At 43.4% G+C, this 24,291-nt stretch overlaps 1 protein-coding gene across 8 annotated transcripts in view; it reads right to left on the bottom strand.

Annotated features, from left to right (window-relative positions):
- The window catches only part of LOC135917019 (P2R1A-PPP2R2A-interacting phosphatase regulator 1), a 45,727-nt gene extending 21,529 nt beyond the window's left edge, over positions 1–24,198 (bottom strand). For 4 of the 8 annotated variants that reach the window (XM_065450498.2, XM_065450504.2, XM_065450503.2 and 1 more), the window contains exons 1-9: positions 23,612–23,767; positions 20,836–20,991; positions 18,732–18,813; positions 17,272–17,360; positions 16,142–16,193; positions 15,077–15,193; positions 14,074–14,165; positions 10,633–10,685; positions 2,537–2,642 (exon numbers count right to left, since the gene is read on the bottom strand). In XM_065450498.2, the coding sequence (XP_065306570.1) occupies positions 2,537–2,642; positions 10,633–10,685; positions 14,074–14,165; positions 15,077–15,193; positions 16,142–16,193; positions 17,272–17,360; positions 18,732–18,813; positions 20,836–20,936 (692 nt within the window). In that variant the 5' untranslated portion in view covers positions 20,937–20,991; positions 23,612–23,767. Of the gene's footprint in view, positions 1–2,536; positions 2,643–10,632; positions 10,686–14,073; positions 14,166–15,076; positions 15,194–16,141; positions 16,194–17,271; positions 17,361–18,731; positions 18,814–20,835; positions 20,992–22,588; positions 22,743–23,141; positions 23,288–23,339; positions 23,564–23,611; positions 23,768–24,048 lie in introns of those variants that run through there. The other 4 variants (XM_065450499.2, XM_065450500.2, XM_065450501.2 and 1 more) reach the window with 4 other exon arrangements.
- Positions 24,199–24,291: the final 93 nt, after the last annotated feature.

The following is a 24,291-nucleotide window of genomic DNA, read 5'->3' as shown; positions in this document are numbered from 1 at the left end:
CGAGGAACTGTCAAAACTGATGAACAAGGCGAAAATAACTGATATTCGAAACTATAACATGAGAAAGACTGAAGAAGCAGTAAGAAATGAACGCAGCCTGAAATCAGTAGAAAAGAAACCTGGCATAGGACAAACCATGATGTATGGACTAAAAGATAAGAAGGATAATATCATCAGCAATCTCGAACATACAGTAAAAGCAGGGGAAAAATTCTAAGCGGACCTGTATACAGTACCCAGAGGAGTCACGATACTTCAATTAGAAACAGTAGTGAACAGGATACAGAAACTCTCCTACAACTAGCGATGAGGTCAGAAGGGCCCTGCAAAACATGAAACGATGAAGAGCGGGAGGAGAAGGTGGAATAACAGTTGATTTAATCAAAGATGGAGAAGACATAATGCTTGGAAAACTGGCGGATCTTTATACGAAGTGTCTATCGACTGCAAAGGTCCCAGAAAACTGGAAGAATGCAGACATTATACTAATCCACAAAAGAGGAGACGTTAAAGAATTGAAAAAATTATGGGACCATTAGCTTGCTCCCAGTATTTTATAAAATATTTACCAAAATAATATCCAATAGAATAAGGGCAACACTAGATTGTGACAACCAAGGGAACAGGCTGGCTTCAGGAAGAGATACTTTACAATGGATCACATCCATGTCATCAATCAGGTTATCGCGAAATCTGCAGAGTACAATAAGCCTCTCTATGTGGCTTATATAGATTACGAAAATGCTTTTGATTCAGTAGAGATACCAGCAATCATAGAGGCACTACGTAATCAAGGAGTACAGAGCGCTTACGTAAAAAGCTTAGAAAATATTGCTACATGCATGTGGTATTTGTTTGTTTGAACGAGGCGCGTAGGCGCCATCACCCCAGAAAAGAGGAGGAAGAACGAACTGGGCTCGCGCTGTGAATCTAACCAGTCAGCGCTGCAACCGTTGTTGTAAATATATTCTGTAAATAGTTTCTCGTCTTACTGACTCGTCCTTCGCGTAAGAATATCTACAGAGGTTCTACAGCTACCTTAATTATACACAAGAAAAGCAGGGAGATACCTATAGAGAAAAGGGTCAGACAGGGAGACAATTTCTCCAAAGCTATTCACTGCGTGCTTAGAAGAATTCAAGCTATTAAACTGGAAAGGCTTGGGAGGAAAGATCGACGGCAGATATCTCAGCAACCTTCGGTTTGCCGATGGCATTGTTCTATTGAACAACAATGCAGACGAGTTACAACAAATGATTGGAGACCTAACAGAGAGAGTGTAAGAGTGGGGTTGAATATTAATATGCAGAAGATGAAGATAAAGATAAATAGCCGGGCAAAGAAACAAGAGATCAGGATAGCCAGTCGGCCACTAGAGACTGTGAAGGAATACGTTTACCTAGGTCAATTAATCACAGGGAACCCTGGTCATGAGAAGGAAATTCTCAGAAGAATAAAAATAGGTGGGATCGCATACGGCAGACATTGCCAGCTCCTGACTGGACGCTTACCATTATTATTAAAAAGTAAGGTGTGCAATCAGTGCATTTTGCCAGTGCTGACATATGGGGCAGAGACTTGAGAGCAAGTTAAGGACCGCGCAAAGAGCGATCGAACGAAGATTGCTAGGCATAACGTTAAGAGAGAGAAAGAGAGCGATTTAGATCAGATAGCCAACGGGTATAGACGATATTATCATTGACATCAAGAGGAAAAAATGTAGCTGGGCAGGTCATGTAATGCGCTGGTTAGATAACCGTTGGACCATTAGGGTTACAGAATGGGTACCAAGAGAAGGGAAACGCAATTGAGGACGACAAAACGTTAGGTGGAGCGATGAAATTAGGAAATTCGTGGGCGCTAGTTGGAATCGGTTGGCGCAGGACAGGGGTAATTGGAGATCGCAGGGAGAGGCCTTCTTCCTGCAGTGGAAATAAAACCGGATGATGATGATGATGGTGATGATGATGATGGAGGTGGTGGGCCCCCCCCCGAAAAAAAATCCTGGGTACGTGCCTGGTTCTATGGGAGATATATTGGTGGTCAAAAATCCCACGCTATAACCGGTCCCGCGCTAAAAGCGGTTACATTGTAAGTGGTCTGCACTGTACATTGAATATGCCGCAAAGTGCGTCTCTGCCCCAATCCAGTTCGCTCGCAGCACCTTCGCAAAATTTTTCCACACGCGGTGCCTCAGCGGGAGAGTGCTGTTCGTCCCACTGGACCATTGTCTAGTACACTCTATGGCGACGTTGCTTGTGTACTTCTGTTGGCTACTGGCGCTGCTAGTAGAGGCTGCAATACTGACTTTTCTAGATGGCGCTAGCTATGTACTATAGTTATTTTCAATTACAAACTGGCGTGTTTTTTAAGATCCTCGAATCTAAGCAGACTAGAGTTTGGTATATGAATATTTGAAAAAAAAAAATATCGGCCTAGATTCGAATAAATGCGGTATATGACTCAGGGAAATACCAGTGTAAATTGGGGGCGTACCAGCCATATTCTACTATGCACATTAAAGTGAGCATCCCACCTGTGGTGCAGCATGTGTGACACTGACATGTCATGTGGCCCAACGGAGAGGTTGAGTCGCTTTGATGGCACAGGCAACGAGTCTCCCTGGTCCATCTCCATGTCAACTGCACAGCACAAAAAGCCACAATTAGCATGGCAGATAAACCATCACCAAGCAGCACATGTATCCTTGAACGTACACGAATTTTGTCATTTTTGAACTGTTTGCAGGGTAGCACAATCGGTCACACAACCGACAAAATAATCACAACAGGACAACGTTTACTAATGAGCAATAATGTGAACATCAGCCAAGTGGCAGTGACCGAGTCCAACATGTCGATGATGGAACTTGTGGGATTTCCAGCATTCACACTGCAGGTGCGCGACATTGTTATGTTTCAGGTAACCTCCAGCATCCTCTCCTCCCGCATGGTCGCCCATGCGGGAGGAGAGGAATCTCGCTTGTCTTCATCGAGCACTGATTCAGGTGATTTTATTGAGCTGTGTTTAGAGTTCAATCTTACGCAAATTGTTTCTGAGCCTACCCGCGGTACTAACATATTAGATCTTATTCTCCCAACAGAGCCACATAGCATAAGCCCTGTCATGCAACTTGATGGCTTTAGTGACCATAACCTACTGCAGTTCTCAATTTATATTCCACTGAAATTCGCTGGTGCTGAACGTAAGATTATAAGGGATTATAGCAAAGCAAATTACGAACAAATGAACAATGAACTTGAGGTTTTCCTTCAGAAAACGTTTCTTCCATCATTTACAAATCATTCTGTTGAAGTGAGTTGGAATTCATTTAGAAATATTGTGTTACCCCTAGTAGACAAATATGTGCCACTACTCACTATATCTAATGACAAACGTAACCCATGGTTTAATAAATCACTTAGATCACTCCGAAATAAAAAGAAAAGGTTGTACACATCTGCTAAACGGCTATCGTGTCCCTCGGCATGGTCTAAATATAAAGATTGGAGGTCTCTTTCTGTGGGACTCCTTTTGTGTAAAACCTTGTGGAATAAAGTTTACCTGGCATTGCTTTTATTTCTAATGTCTGCATTTAATACAAGCTTCGCCTAAGCAGGGCGAAGCTAGTTGCTGCAAGCTATCTCTGAAGTGAAATAAGCTAACATGATTATGGTGCTATGGCCGTCTCTACTGTTTATCTCTTTTCCCTTAAGCTCTCTTTCGGTGCACTTTGGATAAAGTACTAGTCGAGGCTAACAAATTGTCGAATAAAGACATTTGGATATGGCTGTAAACCACTGGAAACCGCGAATGGAAAGCTCATAGTGGAGAGCAAAGCTGGCACTGCTCCTAAGTACTGCAGTTGACTGTGCGAGTAATTTAGCTTTTTTTTTTGTTACTCTTAATTATTGCATGCATCACCCTTTTGCCCACTTACGTATGCTAATAACTTTGTTTGCGTTCTGTTTTTGTGCGCGTGACTTCATTTTGCATGTTTCTATGTACATAGAGCTCCCACATTACTGTTTCTGAACTCTGGCACCGGAACTAGGCCGTGCTGATGGCATTCGACACATGATTTTTGCATTATCTTGTTGCCCTAACACTAAATCAACGCTTAAAGACAGGTAAGTTCCATGCTATACAGCACCACTGAAGTTAAATAGCTTCCAAGTTTCTGGCATGGAAACCGAATGCAAGAAAACTACAGTGTGTAGCAGATGCCCCTGGCTTTTCACTTGCTTCCCGGTCGCAGAAAGCCCAGGGTCTGGTACAGCAGCGGCACAGCGTGGCAATTCCTTACAAAAGGCACATGTGGGGGCCGGCGTTTTGGACACTCTCCCAGTATCCTAGACATGGAGGATTCTAGGTCACTCAACCGTGCTTGCGTTCCAGACTGCCGTGTGAATCTCCACATGGCTCCCATTGGTTGAGTTAATGCAGCTGCTCTTTTTGATACCAGCGCCAAGATGCCCTTCAGTTACAGCCCTTTCGGCCGGGCGATACTTTATGAAAGTGGTGGCACAGATGGCTGTTTACGTTGTCATGGCAACGGGAACAGCAGCTGCGCAGCACCTCATCTCCAAGACGGCTTTTTAAAATTATTATACCGACTTGTCCGGCTCGCTTGGGATCTGTAGGCGCAAGACGAAAGCACTTTCTCAGAAAGACGAGCCGCTTTAGTGCTCAGCATATACATTTATTTCCACTTGAGGTTATGTTAACATGGGTTTCTTATCAGAGAGCACATGTTAGAGTGACACCTAAACATTTACACTGAAATACACAAGTGAGAGATGTGTGATTATTAATGTAAGTAAAATCAGGTATCAGTTTTTTTCTACTTACTGTTAGCGTTACCGATATTTGGGCATTTAGAGTCATCTGCCGCTCCTGACACCAAGAAAAGGTAGAACTTTGTATATGGTGATCATCATTGCAATTAATTTTGAGGTATAAAAACAATCATCAGCAAGCAGACGGATGTTACCATGTAATTGGGACAGCAAATTGTTAATGTATATTAAAAATAAAACTGGGCCCAATATATTGCCTTGGTGCACTCCAGATGCAACAGGTGCTAAATTAGACGCCTCATTATGAATAAACACAAATTGTCAGCGGCAAAGGGTGGCACACTCATTCATGAGTGCATTCACTCACATTCACTCGCACTCATTTCAAAGAAGTCAGTGTGAATGAGTGCCAGTGACAGTGAGTGGAGGCAAGTGCAAGTGAGCATGAGCGGAGGTGAGTGCGAGTGAGTGTCGGTGAGTGTGAGTGAGTGCCGGTGAGTGTGAACGGATGTGAGTGCAAGTGAGGGCCAGTGAGTGTGAGTGGAGATGAGTGCGAGTGAGTGTAAGCGGAGGTGAGTGTGAGTGGGTGCCAGAGAGTGAGTGGAAATGAGTACCGTGAGTGAGTGCTTGCGAGTGTGAGTGGAGGTGAGCGTGAATGTGAGTGAGTGCGGGGCCTGGAAAAATTATGGTGAGTGAGTGTGAGTGAGTATTCTCCCGCACTGCTGACCTATGGTCAATGGCAATGCAACACTGCTCACCGAAACCGCTGATCTACACGATTTCAAATGTTGAAGTTCTAATTGAAGTTAATAGTGAATAATACGTATTCGACTGAATATTCAAGATTCAAGAACATAAAATATTTGCACACATAAGACTCCCACAGCCTTCCTCAACCTGGTATGATGCTGCCTGTCTCACTCAGTAAAACTGGATTCATGCATGGCCTACATGTGTTAAAACATGAGAGAGGCTGAAATAGAATTACCTTTCTGGATACAGCATAGACCACTTATAACACAAGTCGCCAGAGTTACAAATTTCTGCACTATAAGCAGTGCCACACTATAACCAAAACAACATTTTTCAAAGGCTGTGTCCGTGCTAAACTTGTAGACCAAGCAGATGCATGTGTCTGGGAATAGAAGCACACAAGTGGAATCTGCCCTCACTTTCGTGGGTAAGCTGGTTGCTCTGCGTTCCAAGTGCCACACAGCCACTGCAAAGCATTTCATTAACTCTGCATGAAATCGCAACTCTGGCCGCTGACTCCCGACGAGACAATGCTGGTTAGACCTAGCTGGTGGGGGAGTCGAGCAGCATGCCATTAAGGGAAGCTCACCCTTTATATATCTTCATACTCGTAGACAAATACATGAAGATCCGGCACATCACACACAGGCTGAACTGATGGCAGCACGCATGAAGTGAGATTCACAGGGGACCAGCCAGCTACTCTCACGAAGTGCGTATAGCAAAAGTTTGTATGGGGGCATACTGGTAGGAAAGGTGAAATGTCACGTGTAGACAACATACAAAACTGTTGATTTGTGGAACACAATCTAAAATGACAGCATCATGGAGTCAAGGTCCCACACCTGATATGTGCACCTCGCAACAATGCGTATTGTGACGGGCGATCGCGAAATGAACTTTTGACTGATTTCTCTGTGAAGCTAGAGCTGTAAAAAACAACCAACTGATTTTACCATCAAAATGGTAAAGGTCTGCCCAATAAGACATTTCCGAGACCACCATCAGGGCCCAAAAGAAGTCTGCGGGTGTATTTAATTTCCGCACACAAATGAAGAGCCAAAGAGCAACAATGCACATGCGTTTGTTGCGAACCGAGTGCCACTGACAAACAATCCGAACAAAAAACTTCTCCATTGCCTAGGCAACCCCCGCACACCCACTGAGCCAGCACGCTAGTGCCGCATTTCCTTTTCGCCCCCCTCCATACCTTGTTCACTCCGCCTCTCCTTCAACACATAACCCCCGTCACTCTCCCGTTGGCCAGCGCATCTTGTTGAGAAGCAAGCTCGCTACTTCGCAAGTCTGCAGGACTTTCCAGCAATCGTATTACAAGCCGTATTTCATCTCACGCAGCTGCACTATAAATGGTATGTGTATGCATCGAGTTCTACGAGAAGATAAATGGGAATCAGAAAAGACCACAGTATCTTCGATCCTGTGCTACAAGCAGTTATGTTATAAGCGGTCGAACTGTATGACTTTACCTGTCATGTTCATGCAAATGCAGATAATATAACGCATGCTAGTTTTCTGTGTGCTCAAACGCATAGCGACCTACAGCCAAACAGGAAATTTCTATGCTTTTTCAGCAGTGCTGCCATCCAGCAAAGACTACACCAACCTGGAATGGCACTTGATTTGGCCATGTATCTCAAAGCTGCATTTCTTGTGCTCTTCTGTTGTTGATCGCCTGCACACTAAACTTTCCATCTGTTCCTTGTGATCCTTTTGTCAATCAAAGCATGTTGCAAACACCTTATTATATTGGCCTATAGAATTACTTTATCCGTTTTCAGCATTAATTAATGTTTGCCACTACATTTATCCCCCATAATAAAAACACCCGGCAATTTCACTGAAAAAAGTTGTGGGAATGCCCGCACATTCAGTTATCTTCGAAGTGGCCGTGCTCGGTTATCGAGTGATGATCACGTGCTCGCATGCAGAGAATAGCGAGGAGAAACCGCCTTTCGACATTCCCGCTGCTTTTTGCGCGTTGACACAATACCGCAGCCAAGCTATTCTGTTCCCTCCTTACCCTTTCTTTGAACCGAGGAGACTCCCTCTCCACCGCTCGGGAGGGGCACAGTTCCCCTGATGCGTTTTTGTCTTTCGGCTAACAAGCTTGCGACTGGCCGCAACTAAACTCAACCACGAAGACCATCACACACTGTCCCCCTGCAGCGCCCAGCCTTTGTGAGCGACTGCCTGCCTGCTTTTGTGAGTGAATGACCGCCCCACGGCCAGAGCATGGTTCCACGCTAGGTGAGCTGAACCCTCATCAGCCTATTGTGTGTTTTCCCAGTTTGCGGTTTTTGCCTCAGCAGTGCAGAACACTCTGCCATTGCGACTTTGTGTGATCTGTCGGTGCCATCGTTGGTGTAAGACTAAGGTGAATCAACGCCTTAAGTTAAAGACACGCCCTGTCCCCCTGGCCTGATCCTACCATGGGTCAGGGGTAACAGCTCTGACAGATAGGGCTGCTACAGAAGTGCTAGTGAGCAACTGCAGCTCCACTGGCACAGCGGCTCCGGAGGAGGGCTAAGTTTGCATGTGCAAATTTGAGTAATGCCCCTATAAGTATGGTGAAATAAAGTATGAGAAATATAAATTGTGGCATTTTTATGTGTCAAAATCGCAATCTGATTATGAAAAGAAGTATGTTCATCCGAGTAAATACAGTATTTCTCATATACATATTCTGAACATAGAATATATAAAATATATGACCAGCATCAATTTTAATTGGCAGAAATGCCTACAGCAAACAGAGGATTAGCAAATGGCAACATTAATCAGCTTCTGCAAACACCATTGAGTGCCAGAGAACCTTGGCGGTTACTTTAAACTGTAAATGACTGCAAGATAGGCAAGCTTAAATGCAGTTACAGGACTTTATCGAGGAGCATAAATAAAATGAACTAATATTGTGGCTTATTACCCACCGGCAGAATTTGTTTCAAGAGCATAGCGTATTTACACGATTGTAAGTCTGCCTATTTTTTTTTAATTTGAAAATCTGAAGTGAGGGGTCGACTTACAATTGAAACCAAAACATGGCACCACCAAGAAAGCGAGACCAACGGGAGCTACAACGTAGCTACAATTTTATGTTTGCTCTACGGCCTTAGCAGTAGCTTTTCACTATCCCGCGTGTTTGTTTGCTTTTTAAAAGGGTTTTTCAACATTTTTGAGAGTTTTACAGTGCACACAACACTCATGGAGGGGTGTTGATGGTTGATAGAAGTGCCGCTGTTCTATTTGCGGCAGCGCCTTCAGAATGGCGGCGCTTGTGGGGAGTATTGATAATTCATGGAAGCGCAGACACCACTCATGTGTTTCTATTTCCCTGTAGCTCTTAGCTTTCTCTATGCTCTTAGTTTGACCAAAGGCATTGGTTTGACGCGTTCAACTTGCCTGCTGCCTACGTGCTACTTCCATGCTTCCTCAGTCGCCATGAGTGCTTCAGGCCCACTAATCAGTCGGCACTCGTTCACAGCAGCGCCGAAGAAACAAATCACAGCACAGCAGGCAGCAAGTTCGATGTTTCTAAATGAGTGGTGCGAGGGTGGTGACTGCAGCGAAGTTAAATTTTCACCTGTGACAGCAAGTGAGGAATTTCCCACCTGCCGAAGTCTGGAAGCTTTCCAGAGCTGTAGGCCAAGCTTGCGGCGTACTTCGCTGAAATGCGCGATCAGTCCCTGCCAGTGAAGTGCGACATAGTCATGAAACAAGCCCGGATCTTTTACTTTTAAGGACCTGCTCTGCCATGAGTATGTACGAGCGGCTGGCGGCAGAAGACTGCGAACTTGTGCCAACCGGACCTGTCAAAAGAGCCTCCCTGTCGGCAGCGTGTGGTTGGGTGCATTCGGCGTGGGCTGCTGTTCCACAAGACGTCGGGGTGCGGTCGTTTGCCAAATGTGGAATTTCGCTGGACGATGACGCGCTGTGGGACCGTAGCAGCGATGACAGCACTAGTGAAGATGAGTAGTCCGGTGACCATGTCAGCCACTAATAAATTTTCATTACCGAATGCGCCCTCGGGCATGCTCTTTTTTTTTCCTAGTGCACATGATGGGGGGGGGGGGGGGGTCGACTTACATTTGAGTGGACTTACAGTTGTGTAAATACGGTAGCGTCACTATGAAATGGCTATATGTGATCTGCTTAAAGTATTTTCATGGCAGTGCTGGGAGAAAAAAAAGATCTTTTTTTATTTACTTATCAGTAACACCACTGCTTTGCAAACACCATATAGACGAACTTAACAGGCAAGCCTTTTCTTAATCAAGAGCTTGCACAAAAAGTCGGGGTGTGGCCATCACGCGCTCAAATGTATGAAATTGCTGAAGTGTGTCTTCTTTCTTTAGAAAATTCACTAAATTAAACTATCTACTGCATAGACTTGCATAGGCCAACAAAGGTAACACCAAGAAGTGCAAAACGCACTGACCCACAAGTGTGCACCTATGGCTATGGACTGACACGTGCAAGCTTGGCCTGTTGCCTGCTGCGAAGGAGGACACTTTCTTGTGCATTCCAAAGGTAATGTGCATGTTGCACACTAATAAAATTTTTACATGACCTTTTCAGAATTTTTTCTTTAAATTTCCAAGTGTGGCCATTTCGGCATCAAGTCCACATAATGCATACAACTTGCGTGAAGTTTTTGAATGCTTCAAAGTATTTTTCATAACTTCAGTATAAAGAGACAAAGTAATGAGACAAAGTTGATCTGCTCAAATTGGCGGCTCTAGAGATGAGTAACCAAGCCGCCAGATCTCGCACTATATCTAACACTGCAGAAGTTTTGGTTGCGCACAGTCACAGCTGCTGTAGACTGAGCGCATGAGTCCTTTATCCTGACCACTCGTTTACTTATGCGGGAGCAGCATTGTAACTCTTCCTCGTATACGGTTTAAGAATTTGCTAACTGCTCCAATGGTGAAGCACAAGGAGTGGTGACACTATGTCTCCAAGCCCTTCACATTTTTATCAGCAGCCACAAGACGACACAGACCCTCAAGCACAATTACGAGACATGACTGTCAAAATACTGGTATGAAATGTAACTCACATTTTCGTTTAACAGGAAATTGGCTCGGCCTAAGCGTGATGGGGCTTTGACTTCTTCCAGGGCAAAGAGAAAAAAGAAAGAACAACAAGAAAGACAAAGAATGTCAAGGACTTCACAGCACAGCATGCTGTTAACATTTCAAAAAAAGAAAAGCACACAATGTGCCATGCGAATGCTATAAACTTGCCACGAGTATCAGTTAGCAATAAACTAGGGGTGGGCAAATATTTGAAGACTTGAATGCGAACCAAATACCTCAGACTTCCATTAATTCGACTTCAGTTTTCTTTTAATTCGATCCCAATTGAGCTCTCGGTCGACACTCATGCATTTCTATGGACCTCGAACTTTCATTATTTTGATCCTAAAATTGGCCTTCGCCGGATAATTTGAACTTGACCAGTCACCTATTATGCACCTGATCCCTATGGTGACTTCAAGAGCGACTGCTTTAGGGGCAGCGTCTGTCTTAGGGGGGGGGGGGGGCAGTGAATGCGTCGAACATACGTCATCGCCTGTCAAAAACACCTATTTTCAGCAAGCCCTAGGAAGATTTTCAAATAACCATAGCTCAATATGTCTGATTACTGAATGTACGCAATTATAAGGCACATTTTTTTTTTAATAAGGAAACTGGCTGTCAATTGCCTGTGCTGCGCAATCTGATACGAAACAAACAATGCCTTTGCTGCACTTGTCTGCTTTGCCACATAACACATGTATTGCGGCGAAGTTGACTTTGAGAAACCAGCTACCATTGTGCAAACACCATAGTGGACTCTTTCCTACTTTTTTTGCTCAAGAATCGGGTGCGTAATATATTTCTGCTTTGTTTAGGTGCTTTAATGTAATTTCTATGCGAGTTTTCTGCTTTAGACACACGGAAAGTGGACACGCACTTTATTTGGGGGTATGTCAGAATTGGGCAACTACTACTGCCAAATTAATCAGCAGTGGGTATTGGCATTTTTTCTGCATCTTGTTTAATTCAGCCTGCCAGATAATTCGATCAAGTTAATCGGGCCAGTCAGGGTTGAATTAATGGAAGTTAGCTGTACTACACACTACCTATACATATTTAAAAGGGAACTATTCGGAATTTTCAAATATCGTATTCAACACTGTTTCGAAGGAACTAATCATTATTTTCCACACTAACCACACATTTCGAAAGAACCAAATGTTAAACTCTGGCTTCTGTTCTCCGTATGCTAAACTAAGTGTCGCAAGTTATGAGAAGCAAGACAATGACAAGTTTTCAAAGCAATGTCAAAACAACATGAGTAATGCAAACTGTTTTCGGTTTCGAGGCGGAAGCCTACAAGCTAATATATTTTCTTGTAGTCTTATCTTTTGTGCTGCGACCTGTGATGTTTTCCTCGCAACAGACTCTTTTACAAATGTCTACTGCACACAAGTCCTTCAACAGCTTTCTTTTTCGTCTTAAGGGGCCCTGAACCACTTTTTATTGAAGTCAAGAATTGCATTTTAAGTTAAAAATTGACTATTTCAAAAATACCTTGTCGCAAAAAGTACTTCAATGCATTCAGCAGAAGTGGAGTTATTGGCAATCAAACACCCCTGTACCGGTGCTCCCGCTTCTTTTTCAATGCCTTGCACTGCAAAGGCTACAGCGTCTGCTGCTGGAGTCTGCCAAGGCATCTAGCCAGCAGGCGCCAGGAGGGAGTGTGCGTGTGTGTGGTCTGCTCTTAAGTTTAATGTGGTTCGAGGCTAGTTGAGTGTTCAAAATTAGTTTAAATTAGCGAGACCCGTCAGCTAGGACACCGATAATCAGAGTGGCCAAAGGTTAATTTCTATGCGGGTGGCCACGTGTGAGCAGACAATAGTTGGCTTCTTTTGGAAGTACATAATTATTATCAAAATTAGAAAGCAGATTTTTGCGTAATTCAGCCTGTTTATTAAACTGTGTCAATAAATATACACAGTAACAGCAGGAAGAAGCGCATTGATCCAAACACCCTTCTTGATTGATGCCAGCTATTGGCCCATAGCAGCCGCATATGGGAATCTGCTATATTACAAAACAAAGCGTCCAGAAAAGAGTGAGCAGCAGGCTTCTGTTGTAAAGAGAGCGTTTGATAGAAAGGAGACTTCGTGCTCCACTCGCAAAATTTGACTAAGATGTTTACAGCAGCGTATGCTATCTGCGGACTGTTTCTTCACCAAGCCCAAGGGGTGGTTCAGGACACCTTTAAAAACAATTCCCGGTTTGTTTTCACAACTATTTATTTAGCCTTTTTGGAAAGCTAGTCATACACCAGCCATTCTTTCCTGAAACACTTGTTGAACACCAGGCACTAAAATTTTTCAGCTATTCACCTAGTTTTTGTTACTAACAATGAGCGGTCTTGAGTTGAAAATTAATCCTTTGTCCCTGATAGTTAGCCATCCTTCTTGCAATTGTCATGCAGACATGGTACATAATTATACCGAAATAAATATTCCTGCAGTAAATATATGCACACCTGTATGACCATTCAATTTTTTTCAATCAATATTCAATACTCGCTATCTGTATTCGAATAGTATTCAAAGAAGTCTATATTTGCCTGCCTCTACAATACACACAGAAGGCAAGTCCCAGTACCATTTTGCATAAAGGTGCATCTGTGAGCTTGTTGCGACGGGTCATTGCAAAGTAACAGGGCAAATATAGGACACAGCTTAAAGGTCAACTGCAACAAAATTACGCTTTCACTGAATTGGTTATAAACGAGCAATGTACACAACCTAAGAAACCAAGAGAAAGGTGGTAGGTGGATGCAATGCAGATCCTACAACAGAGCACATGGGTTCATCTCTCTGTCATACTTGTACGCCTGGGCACCTCGGTAGGCGCTGGTTCTCGAACTTCAGAGTTTTGTGTCATTTCTGGAAAGCTGTAATTGTGGCATTTCGTCCAAGCTCCGTTACCAAAAACATTGATTTTGCCAGCTTTCTGCAACACATCCAATCGCATCTGAAATGCATTTAGACGTAAGGTTTTGCATGGAGGACGCTTCGTATCTATCAGAAGCAAGGCTTTTTATGCAGTACAAAATTTTGCTACAATTGCTCTTCAAGAACACAGGACACAGCATTGTGTCCTGCATTCCTAAGCTGTGTCCTGTCTGTGCTTTCTTCACCACTGTAGCACTTTGCTTCATGCTTTGCTAAACATAGGTCTCCGAATGGCCCACACTGTAAGTGACCAAGCGGTCACATCTGTACTTTTAACTTAAAGAAGCTTATATCTCATCCCACAGAAGCAAGCACTTGCAATGCTTGACTTGCTTGAAGCTTTCCATGTGAACAATGTGCCTCAAGTGCATAACAAGTTGCACTGTTCCAGAGCAGCTTAGCACGTGAACAGACTGTAAATGCAATGGCTCTAGTTTAACTGCTGGAACTTGCAGGGCGATCTGGTGGAGTGGCACTAACCTCGTTGCAAATGCCTTCCTTGTAGGACTGGGGCTGGGACTAGGTGAAAACGCTTGTTTGCTTGAAGCGCACATAGATGGTGAAAAGCATTGCTGCAAAATAGAGAGAAAATGTCCCTTTGTTCATTCCTTCTTTTCTTACCTACGATGCAAGATGTGCTCACACAAACACAGACAATACTCTTTGAAATGACAGTACAACTACAGAGCAGACTGACTTTAATAAGGTGCAGGAACAATAACTTGAAGAGGTTTGTTCTGCTATCCGCACTTCCTGTTTCTAACCCTCCTTTCTACAGAAAAACAAACTCCAGCTGCAACTAGTCATTGCAAACTTTACAGCTGCCGACAGAACACTAAAAGCAGGCAGGACTCAGCATGTGCTATACCTTGATAACACAGGGCATTCATGTAATCATTCGAACCCAATCGAGATTGAATTTCTCAATCATGATTGGCTCCTTTGTGCAAGCTGCAGAAGAGAGCCCATTGTGGTACAGCAAGCAAGTACAGCAAGAGGCCTGTGTGATGGGTGTGTTATACAAAGTGTTTTAATCATGAAATGGTTTTCAACCCCACTGCTAGAAAGCACTGTGCATGGTTTCAGAGACGACAACAATCCAATGAAAGCCAACGAGAACTGAACAAAAACTCAAAGGAATGCAAATAAGTTCCAACAGAAGCACTGTTCATAGAAGAGAGGAAAATAAAACTGGTGACCAATGCTGACTGGAAAACACATGTGGCCAGCTGCTGACTGGCCACCTGGTGGCCTGGCTTATTGCCTGGCTTGAATTACGCAATTGAAACATGCGCCCTAAACTAGGATTTTGCCACGTACCCAAAATGAGTGGCTCTGAAAATAGCTGATTGTCTGTCCACATCAAACAGGTAGCGATTGTTGCTCTCACAAGTGCTATAGGCACCCGCATCGCACATCACTGCCCACATAGTCAGTTGACCTCATGCAAGAAACCAGTGGAAGATGAAATAAAGGCGGAGACCTTGCCAGCGCGCGTTGGCGAGGGAGAATTGCAGATGCCCGGGGGCGGGGTAAATATGTGAAGGGGGTCAGTGAGGGACCGGGGCCGCTTGCCTCCATCGCCTAGACAGCCGTCACCCTGCAGAAGACAGACGGCCCCCACCTCTATCAGCAAAAAGCAGCAAGTACAATCAAAACTGCTAAGATCACACTTAAAAATTTTGCATTATCATAGATATAAAACATCCTCTAGCATATTTCACGCGAGAGTCCACACATCGAATTTACATAATGCTGACAAATACAATAGAAGTTGCTCACATCAAACATGGGCATTTCAAATTATGGTCTTACCAAGCAGCAGCATTATACTCTAGCAAATCCTTTGCAAAGGTATTGTTGCGTATTGATAATGAACTGCCATCAGCTTGAGGTTGAACGCATAGAACAATATCCCAGCACTTTCACGTGGCACTACCCCTGCATCACAAAGGTGCTCCAAGGTTCAATCCCAGTAGAAATGCTAGACATAGAAAATGCTAGACATAGTAATTAATGTCTTCAGGTGAGGCGTTGAACTTAATCTAATGAAACTGTGGTCAGAAGTCATCAGCATGCATTCTTTCAATTTGGAGTGAAGGAAGAAAGAAAGCAAACAGAAATGAGCAAGACAGCAATTTAGCACAATGGGGCAGTGGAGGCAACACAGCCATGGCCAGAAACGCAGAATAATCAGGGCCGTCCCGTCAAGGCCAAATTAACAGAATTGACAAACAGCAGCGTACTTTTTCTCTTCAGGCTCGAGATGCTATGTGTTGCCTATTTTGACGTTGGAGATGCGAACTGCAAGAGAGCACTTGTGCCTTAACGAAAATACAGTCACATGGCGTTATGAAAATGCTAAACCCTCCAGATTAACAGCATATCAATGACTACACAAATGAGGTAACCATCTCTATATTTTCATAATCATTCACCGTGTCCCCCCCCCCCCCTCTCATATCACTATATTGTAGTAAATGTGAGGTGCAGAGTTAAGAGTTACCACGCAAGTAGCTAGTAAGCCTAGCTACTTAAGACCACTTACCAAAGACAGGTCATCCCAGGATTGAGATATCTGTAGCTTTGACTGCACCTCCCTGGATGTGGCAGAAAAATTCAGATTGACGACAGTTAATAGAAATAACTTTTGGCATGTGGAAGCAGAGAATGTCGATAGTTCCTATGTGTGAAACATGCTAAAAAGCCTTTTTTTTTTTTCAAAGCTATGGCCCACAATTTGCATCTTTAGCATCTTTGTATACAAACAGCAGAAAAAAGATGAGTGAATGAATGAATTAATGCCCTTATCACTGAAAAGGTTTTAGCCTAGGCTGTGAGGTTACAGGAATTTGCATGTGCACAGTGTAAAAGAAAAAATTTGCAATTTTCCTGCAAGCTTCATTACACCAAAACATTTAGGCTGCACATCTCAACCTAGAAAAACATGTCAGGTGTGGGAGAAAAATTGACTATTTTGCATGTAGCGAACTTGGAAAATGAAAAGCCACCTCAGAAATTTGCATGATGTTGGTAAATAACTGCTGTCAAACAACAAAAGACAAGAACCTGCTACACAAAGGCACACTGGCAGCTCCAGCAACCACCCAGACATCCATCTTCCGGCTCCTTCTACACTTTATGCTTATTTACATCTTCGAAGCCAAGATCTAATCAGATGTGTCTTAAGATGCAAGCAATGCAAAAGAAATATTAATTACACATTGCAAAGCAAGTGGCTACATTTTGAGATTGCCGGGTTTATTAAAAAATAGACGCCAGCAGTCTTGTCTCACTTGTTCAGCGACTACTAAATCATTTTGTAAATTTCATGCTGTGCATTTTTCCCATCTTAATGAAAAATGATTGAACTCCTGCCCTTTCTATGTATTTATGAACCCAGGCTGTTGTAAACACAACTGATGCAAGGGGTTTAGAGCCCCACAGCAGCACCTGTAATATTATAGAAGTACTAGCACAGGGCTCTAGTTTGATACGTTGGCCCTCTAGCTTTCTTAAATGTGTGCCTAAATCCGCGTGCAAAAGCAATGTGCATTTTGCCCACATCAGAAACCAGCTGCTACAGTTGGAGTGTTCTGCAGCCAGGGTGTACACAGGTATCGAAACACACGTCGAGACCCAGATGAAATAATTAAAGCCACAGTGAGCAAGGCATACTTTTCATGGGCAGTCTCCCTGATCATGACGTCCATGCCCTCCTCATGCTTGATTTGGCTCACACGGGATGGCACTGCAGCCAGTGGTGACTGCAAGGTGGCAAGTTAGGCATCAGATGCAGCAGTTTCCTTACTTCTTGGCGATTAAAGTTGTGCTCCTGTATAATCAAGTGAAATGCTCAAGTGTAGGACTTAGCAGACTTAAATAGCATAAGTCCCACAGCACCAGTAATAAATGTGCCGGCAGCCCACCAACACACTTTCACCACTTAATGCCTCCATGGCAAGTTATTCCTTCTTGCTCCTTGATTAAAATACAAGTTTCAGTGAGTAAGTGAGCAAAAGCATGTGAGCGAGTTAAAGGAACACTAAAGGCAAATACCAAGTCGACGTGGACTGTTAAAATACTATTCCAGAAACCTCGCAGCACTTGTTTCGTGCCAAGAAAAGACTGTTCGCGAGAAAACTGCGTCTGAAGGGTCTGCATACCTTTAGCGCAATTCAAATCACCCGCCACTGCACTGGGAGTGGTTATGTTGCATACACCATCACCACCCTTTACTGCTGTCAGTGCGTAAAATGGCACCCAACAGATGTTGCTACGGCTTTCTGCACAAAACGCGTTAGCCTGACTTAATAGTTGCCTTTAGTGTCCCTTTAAGTCATGGGGCCAGCATCAGGGACACTGCTGGTAGCTCGTTTAAAGGGCAGTGTGGCATGTAATTCGAGCAGTACAAATCAATTACTGCTGCTAAAACGTCCGTCACTTCTGTTTCTTGACATTATTGAGCGAAATCTGGGAAAATTGACAAAATATGGGGCGATATTGAAATTTTTAAGTGTCACACACATGGAAGAGTATGTAAACAATGGGAACGTGCTTGCTGTGTCATTTGTCAGGCTGCAATGAAAACAGCATTTCCTCCTCACCAAACTGTGACGCTATCACCCTGCTCTCATGCACTGTCACGGCTGGACAGATACCCCTTCTAAAGTACTTCTTTCCCTGTGCCTTTTACATATTACAATACACCTAGCTTCAAATTTACTAAGTACAGAGTGTCTATCTCTCTTTTAGTAGGCGTAGGGCACAAATTATGCTCCTTTCAACAATGCTACAAACACCTAAACACTGCTTACAGAAAAACCACTGGGAGCAGATCACCTGGGGAGAGAAAAAAAAAAAATGAAATGCAATGCCAACAAGATTGACAATGGTTATCACTGTGTGATGTAGGTTACTTATTGTGAGAAAGGTGATAATTCCTTTGATGGGTAGCACCAAAATTTATGATAAAGCTTGCACGCAGTGGCAGGTGCATAAACACAGAAGCCGCAAACCAAATGATCACAGGCTAAGCACTCGCTTTTTTTCATTGGCAAGACAATGGTGCAGTGTTGCAGATAAGAGTTACAAGGCATTCAAAAGCTATTTACGAGGCCACTTCATTTAAGACTTACCGAAGGCGAGTGATTGGGACTGAAGCTTGCACTGAAGCGCCTCGTTCGTGGGATGCTTAGCACCAGCGGAGAGAGAGCCTCCCTGTTATACAAGCACACAACAAAATCAGAACAGTTTCAGTTACATCTACACTGAAATAATAATAATATTCATCCATAGGTGATGTTTGACACGTGGGAAGCTTGACCTCTTCACCGCATCACAAAACTACATCTGTTGCACAGCTGCTTATCAAAGCTTTACCAAAGCAAGCTCTATCATAGTTCCCTACAAAAATCACTACAGGGAACTCTTGCGTTAGCGTCTACAGCAGCTGCAAGTATGGTGGTTAGGGCAGCATGACGGTTAGTACATGGATTTGCCTAGACTTCTTTTTTTCTGGCTCCAAACAGCTTCTTGTCTTTGCAAATTGTTCATATTCAACAACATATTGCATTACAAGTGCAATAATTCATAATGAATGTCAATGATTGTCTACTTGCCTCGTCGTGTTTAGAAAACTACGAGTGCTTGGAAATTTAGAAAGGTAAAGCGCTATGAATAACATCACAAGAATGTTTTGAAGCCACAAGCATAAAGGTTAAAATCTATGCAGTAACCCCGACTTTCATGGTAATATAATGCTCACAGTGCCAGAGTTCCCTTTAGTAATCTTTGCAGGAAACTTTATGGAGTCCATAAAAGGTAGCAGAAGTAAAAAACCCCTCCCAGGACAGCAGACCAAGAGAAAACAACCAACCCTTCAAATATCAGACACGCAGTTCTTGTGAGATCACTTATTTAAATTCAAACTTCCTGAATATATATGTATAAAAGCATTACACATAAGAGGCAGGCAAGCACTAAAATTGAGTAGTAAGGACACTGGAGTCTGGCAACAAACAATCATTTGTCACTATTTCCTTGAATTATAAGTGAAAAATAAAATGTGACACCAAGAAGCACTTACTTAATGCAAGCACTTGTCATTATCGAAACCACTATGCAGACAATTAAAGAGTGCACAAACACACCGAAGCCAGCGAGTCCAAGTGACCACATGTGCTCTATGTGCACCGACAGAAAAGATGGTGTGCACTGGACCTTCCTTTTAGTGACGTCAACACGCATTTTCCTGCTGGGTTCACTGCCAAGTGCCGAGATTGATGGCATTCAATACAGCCGTGTTGCTGATGACAGGAAAACGTTACAGGCAGCAAGTTTCCTTGGTAACATCACCGTGATCACAAAATAGAAGCCAATAAAGCATTTACCTCTACATACAGCACAGTCACTTCAAATCCAGTTTGAAGTAGTCACAAATTCTTGTTTAATTTATTTAATGTTAATGCAACATGACACAAAACAAAATTATCAGTTATCACATGTACATGCACTCCATCACACACTAACATGCACACGTATAGATATAAAATTATTTTTTCAGCAAATTTTCTAATTTAGGACAATATAATTTATGGAGACCTTTAATATCTGATTGCCCTGAGTGACAGCCTCCAATATAGAGTAATTCAAACATTAAGCATGTAATTAATAAAGTTATCTTAAATTCTTAATTATTGATCTGATATAGTTGTGCATTTGATTTGCAGTGGAAAGCCCATCCCAGACATCATCTAGCTGGACAATAAAATATGAAATATAGAAGTTCTCATATGATCTAAGCAAAAACTTATGGCTGGGTCAACGAAACCAAAACTGACCAGTAAACCTATGATGGTGATCCCGTTCGCTTTCGTTGATCTCATTTAGGATTGTGTCTGGTTAATGACATCGCTTTACAAGGGAGGGCAGGAGAGCAGACAAATATTGACTGAACATCTGAAACTATATTTGTCAATTACACAGAAGCCCCACTCGCCAATTGATCGCCTTCAGGGATATCGCACACTTAAAGTAGCCAAACAGATGGAACTGAATATGAGGAAAGGAATGAAATACGGCCCTCTACTGTTACTTTCAGGCAACAAAGTTTCTCGGTGCATTCACAAGTCCATAACTTCAGCAAGCACTCACGCTGGATGTTAGATCACACAAAAGCAACGATGTCCCCTGGAGTCATCAACCCAAGAGTGTGGTGACAGAAGTGTTCCTGGAGCTCACCTGAATGTGGGCGTGTTTCCCAAGACATTGATCATGGGCGCACTCGACGAACGCTTTAGGTTAGAGCCTGTGCCGAGAGGCGGTGGTGGGTCGACATCCATTTTGCTAGGTGTGTTGATTTATGCTACAGTCTTCATCGGCACCTCATGCACTTGCCTGCAGTGAACAAAAAGCAACTTGACATACTGTGGAGTGTAAACAATATCCTTGGTTGAAACTCACATGGAACCCTGGGATTGCTGTGAAATCTTACATTTTGTAAAATGTGGCCCTACTGAAGAAAGGATAGCAAGCAATCTTTTTGTTTCCTAATAACTCATTTTGGAGCTCGCTGCAGTTTTTCTCAACCTTCTTTATTTAAGTACAAGATTCTCTTCAACAGGACATATTTGCAAATTGGTCCTGTTTTGAATGTTTTCACAGCCTTCACAAGGGGTCTTCATGCACTGTTTGACAAGATAGATTTAACAGTTTGCTTTCAAAGTGCAGTTTTGCTGAATGTTAGCTTTGATCAAATACATTAATTAAACAAAACCAAGAAAACATTTCTTTGTGGCTGTGACAGTCCTGACACAGCAATATTCTGCTGGAACCTTTACTTTGTATTCAAAGTGCAGTATGTATCATGTGGTTAGTTAAGATGATGAGTAAAACAAGAACAAGGTAAAAGAAGGAGCCAATGTTTCGACAAGTGGACTCGCCTTTTTCAAGGCAACATATGCTTTCCCCAGCACAGTATATAGGAAAGCACACAACGCCTTGAAAAAGACAAGTCCACTTGACGAAACATTGGCTTCCACTTTAACCTTGTTCTCGTTTTACTTATCGTCATGAATTTCCATCTCCCGCCTTCCCTGTGTTTATGGGGTTAGTTGAGGTAATACATGCAGATAATAAACAATACAACCAAATACGGGTGCACAAGAATGAAGACGTCAAACTTTCTGGGCAGCAATGGGACAAAACACACTAGTTTTCTCCAGGTTATGTGTTCCTCTTACACTGCATGTATATTAAGGATTTAATTGACGAGGATTAACATCCCAGCCTGCAATAAGCGATTTTAACAAGGCTACTTGTGTCAAATTCAAGAATCACATACAAGCTGTACCACCAATTACATATTCACTAAGCTTTTAGCATCATATGTATTCTTTTGCAGAAAAAGGGTGTGGAGGGGCTATTCTGTAAGTGTCCACCAAGTGGACATGTCCATTTTGTCTGCTGCTGAATTTGATTGGCTGGGCTGGGGTACACCTAAGAAGGAGACAGGCACTTTCAGCCAATCAGTACTTCCACGGCAGATGAAATGGACAGGTCCACTAGTTGGACACTTACAAAATAGCCCCCCTGAACTCAGAAGTTCTTGGGTAAAACAGCAGTACTCTTTTTCCACAGTACAACTGTTTGTCATAACGGCAACAATGCAAATAACATCTTGCCAAATGTTTTCAAATGGCCATAATATTACTTCCGAGAGCACCTAAAGGCCACATGCTATCATTAAAATTTAGAGTGTAGTAACGAAAGAATAAACATTGCAACATGTATGGTTCTATACCGGCCAACCTAGTTGGTAATGAAACTATGTATGAACAGCCGTTACAATTTTACGAAGCATGAAAGTGGCCAGTGATGAAAACAAAAACAAGACAACGTTAAAATTTCGCGCTAAAGTTTTTGCCCGAGGATTTGTGACACGACCCTGGCAACACCATGTTGTCGGCACGCTCGAAATAATCGCAGCACATACACATCATCAGGGGCAGCAAATGGGGGTATTACAGGCTCGTTGAAAGACGGATACGGGCAGTCCAGCCAGCGTCACTGCACTCAGGGCACGGATAGTTCGTCTATATACACCCGAGAACAGCCCAGGGACACCGAATCACGGTGCGCGGTTTACCGTTAACTAGGCAGACTATCCACAGACTACTGCTGCCGAGAAGCATGTTAGCTTACGTCTTGTTTGCGCACATGACCTTGGGCGAAAGAAAAACTGACAATAGTGATTCGAGCCAAACAATAATGCCTCGCCATATTGATATGTTGTCGACGAAGCCAAGCGTGCAATTTAAAATGAGCCTGATCTTTGCGCCACAGAGTGGGCAGTTACGGGTTTTTATTTACGTATAGTGCATGGATACTACGAAAATCTAGTATACTAAAAAGAAGAAAAAGAAACGATCGGAAGACTGCGATCGAAAGACTGCAAAAGCTGCGAAGAAAGGGAGAGCCGACTTTGAACTGTGCTGAGCACACCACCTTTTCAAGGGCCGCCAAACATTCGACGGTTGGGCACTTACAATTTAACACCACAATAATGGGACGAGGTTAAGCTGCACAGAATCGCGCGATAGAAACGAAGTGCACATAATAGTAGTGAAGTAAGCCTGGATGACTATTCTGCTGCTGTCAGTCGTACGCCAAGCCAGAGGGCTCCGGAGGAGAACGGCTGCGCGAGTGGAAAGCAGCGAAGTAGACATGCCCCCATCTGTTCTTACCTCTTCGGCCGGTATCTCCGGGATCATTTAACAATTCGCGAGAGCTCATACCCAAGAAAGCGACGAGCCCAAATTAACATAAAGCTTTCCATCTCGGTGCACAGAATGAGACGATAATTTTTGAGATGTATCGAGTTTCAAGTTGGTTCGGGAAAAGAATGCTTCGGAACGCGAGCGCGATGGAAGCTCAGGCGGCGCGCCAAGGAAGCTCTCGACAGAAACAGGCACAAAAGGTGAATCCGAGAATATGTGGGACTTTCGCTCGTACTCACAGCCACCGGCCCCGTACCAAGTCCTTTTTACTTTATTGCCACACCGCACACACACGCACGCACACACGCACACAAAAAACAAATAACGGCAGCAACCGGACATATAACAAATGTGCTCATTGGCTACGACCGTCTCCAGCGCTGCTTAGGGCCAATGATATTCGCTGTAACAACATTATCACCGAACTGTTCATGTTCATTAGACGAGAAGCGATGCGGGCTTCCCACCGCGACACTACCGACACTACTTAGAGGACTGAAAGTTGCTATCAACAATGGTTACCAAATGGACCCATTTCGCACTAAACAGATAGCGTTGCCGCGATTTCCACGAACCAAGGGACTCTAGCGGCACAAAAGCCTGCAGTACTGTTAAATTCACGCACTGTGCAGACAGCCGATAGCGGCCAGAGTAAAAAAGAAAAATTTAAGCTTACCGTTCTTAGCGGGCCTTCTGAGGAAACTCCCAGATTCTCAGTGAGAGTCACGACTGGCAGAAATGAGAAAAATAGCTACAGTGGTTAATAAAAAAGAAGTGTCCTTTGAATCACGTGGCTGCTCTTTTTACCCGACAGATGCCTCTCAGTACCCCCCTCCCCTCTTGAAACAAAAAAATTATCCCGAAGGTCTTCATCATTTCTCTATGTCTACACTGTATTTTCCATAGAGTTTGTATTCTC

The sequence above is a fragment of the Dermacentor albipictus genome, chromosome 1 (assembly GCF_038994185.2).
Source record: "Dermacentor albipictus isolate Rhodes 1998 colony chromosome 1, USDA_Dalb.pri_finalv2, whole genome shotgun sequence".
Lineage (NCBI taxonomy): Eukaryota > Metazoa > Arthropoda > Arachnida > Ixodida > Ixodidae > Dermacentor > Dermacentor albipictus.
Note: the sequence above shows the minus strand (reverse complement) of the source record. Positions and strands in the feature narration are given on the sequence as shown.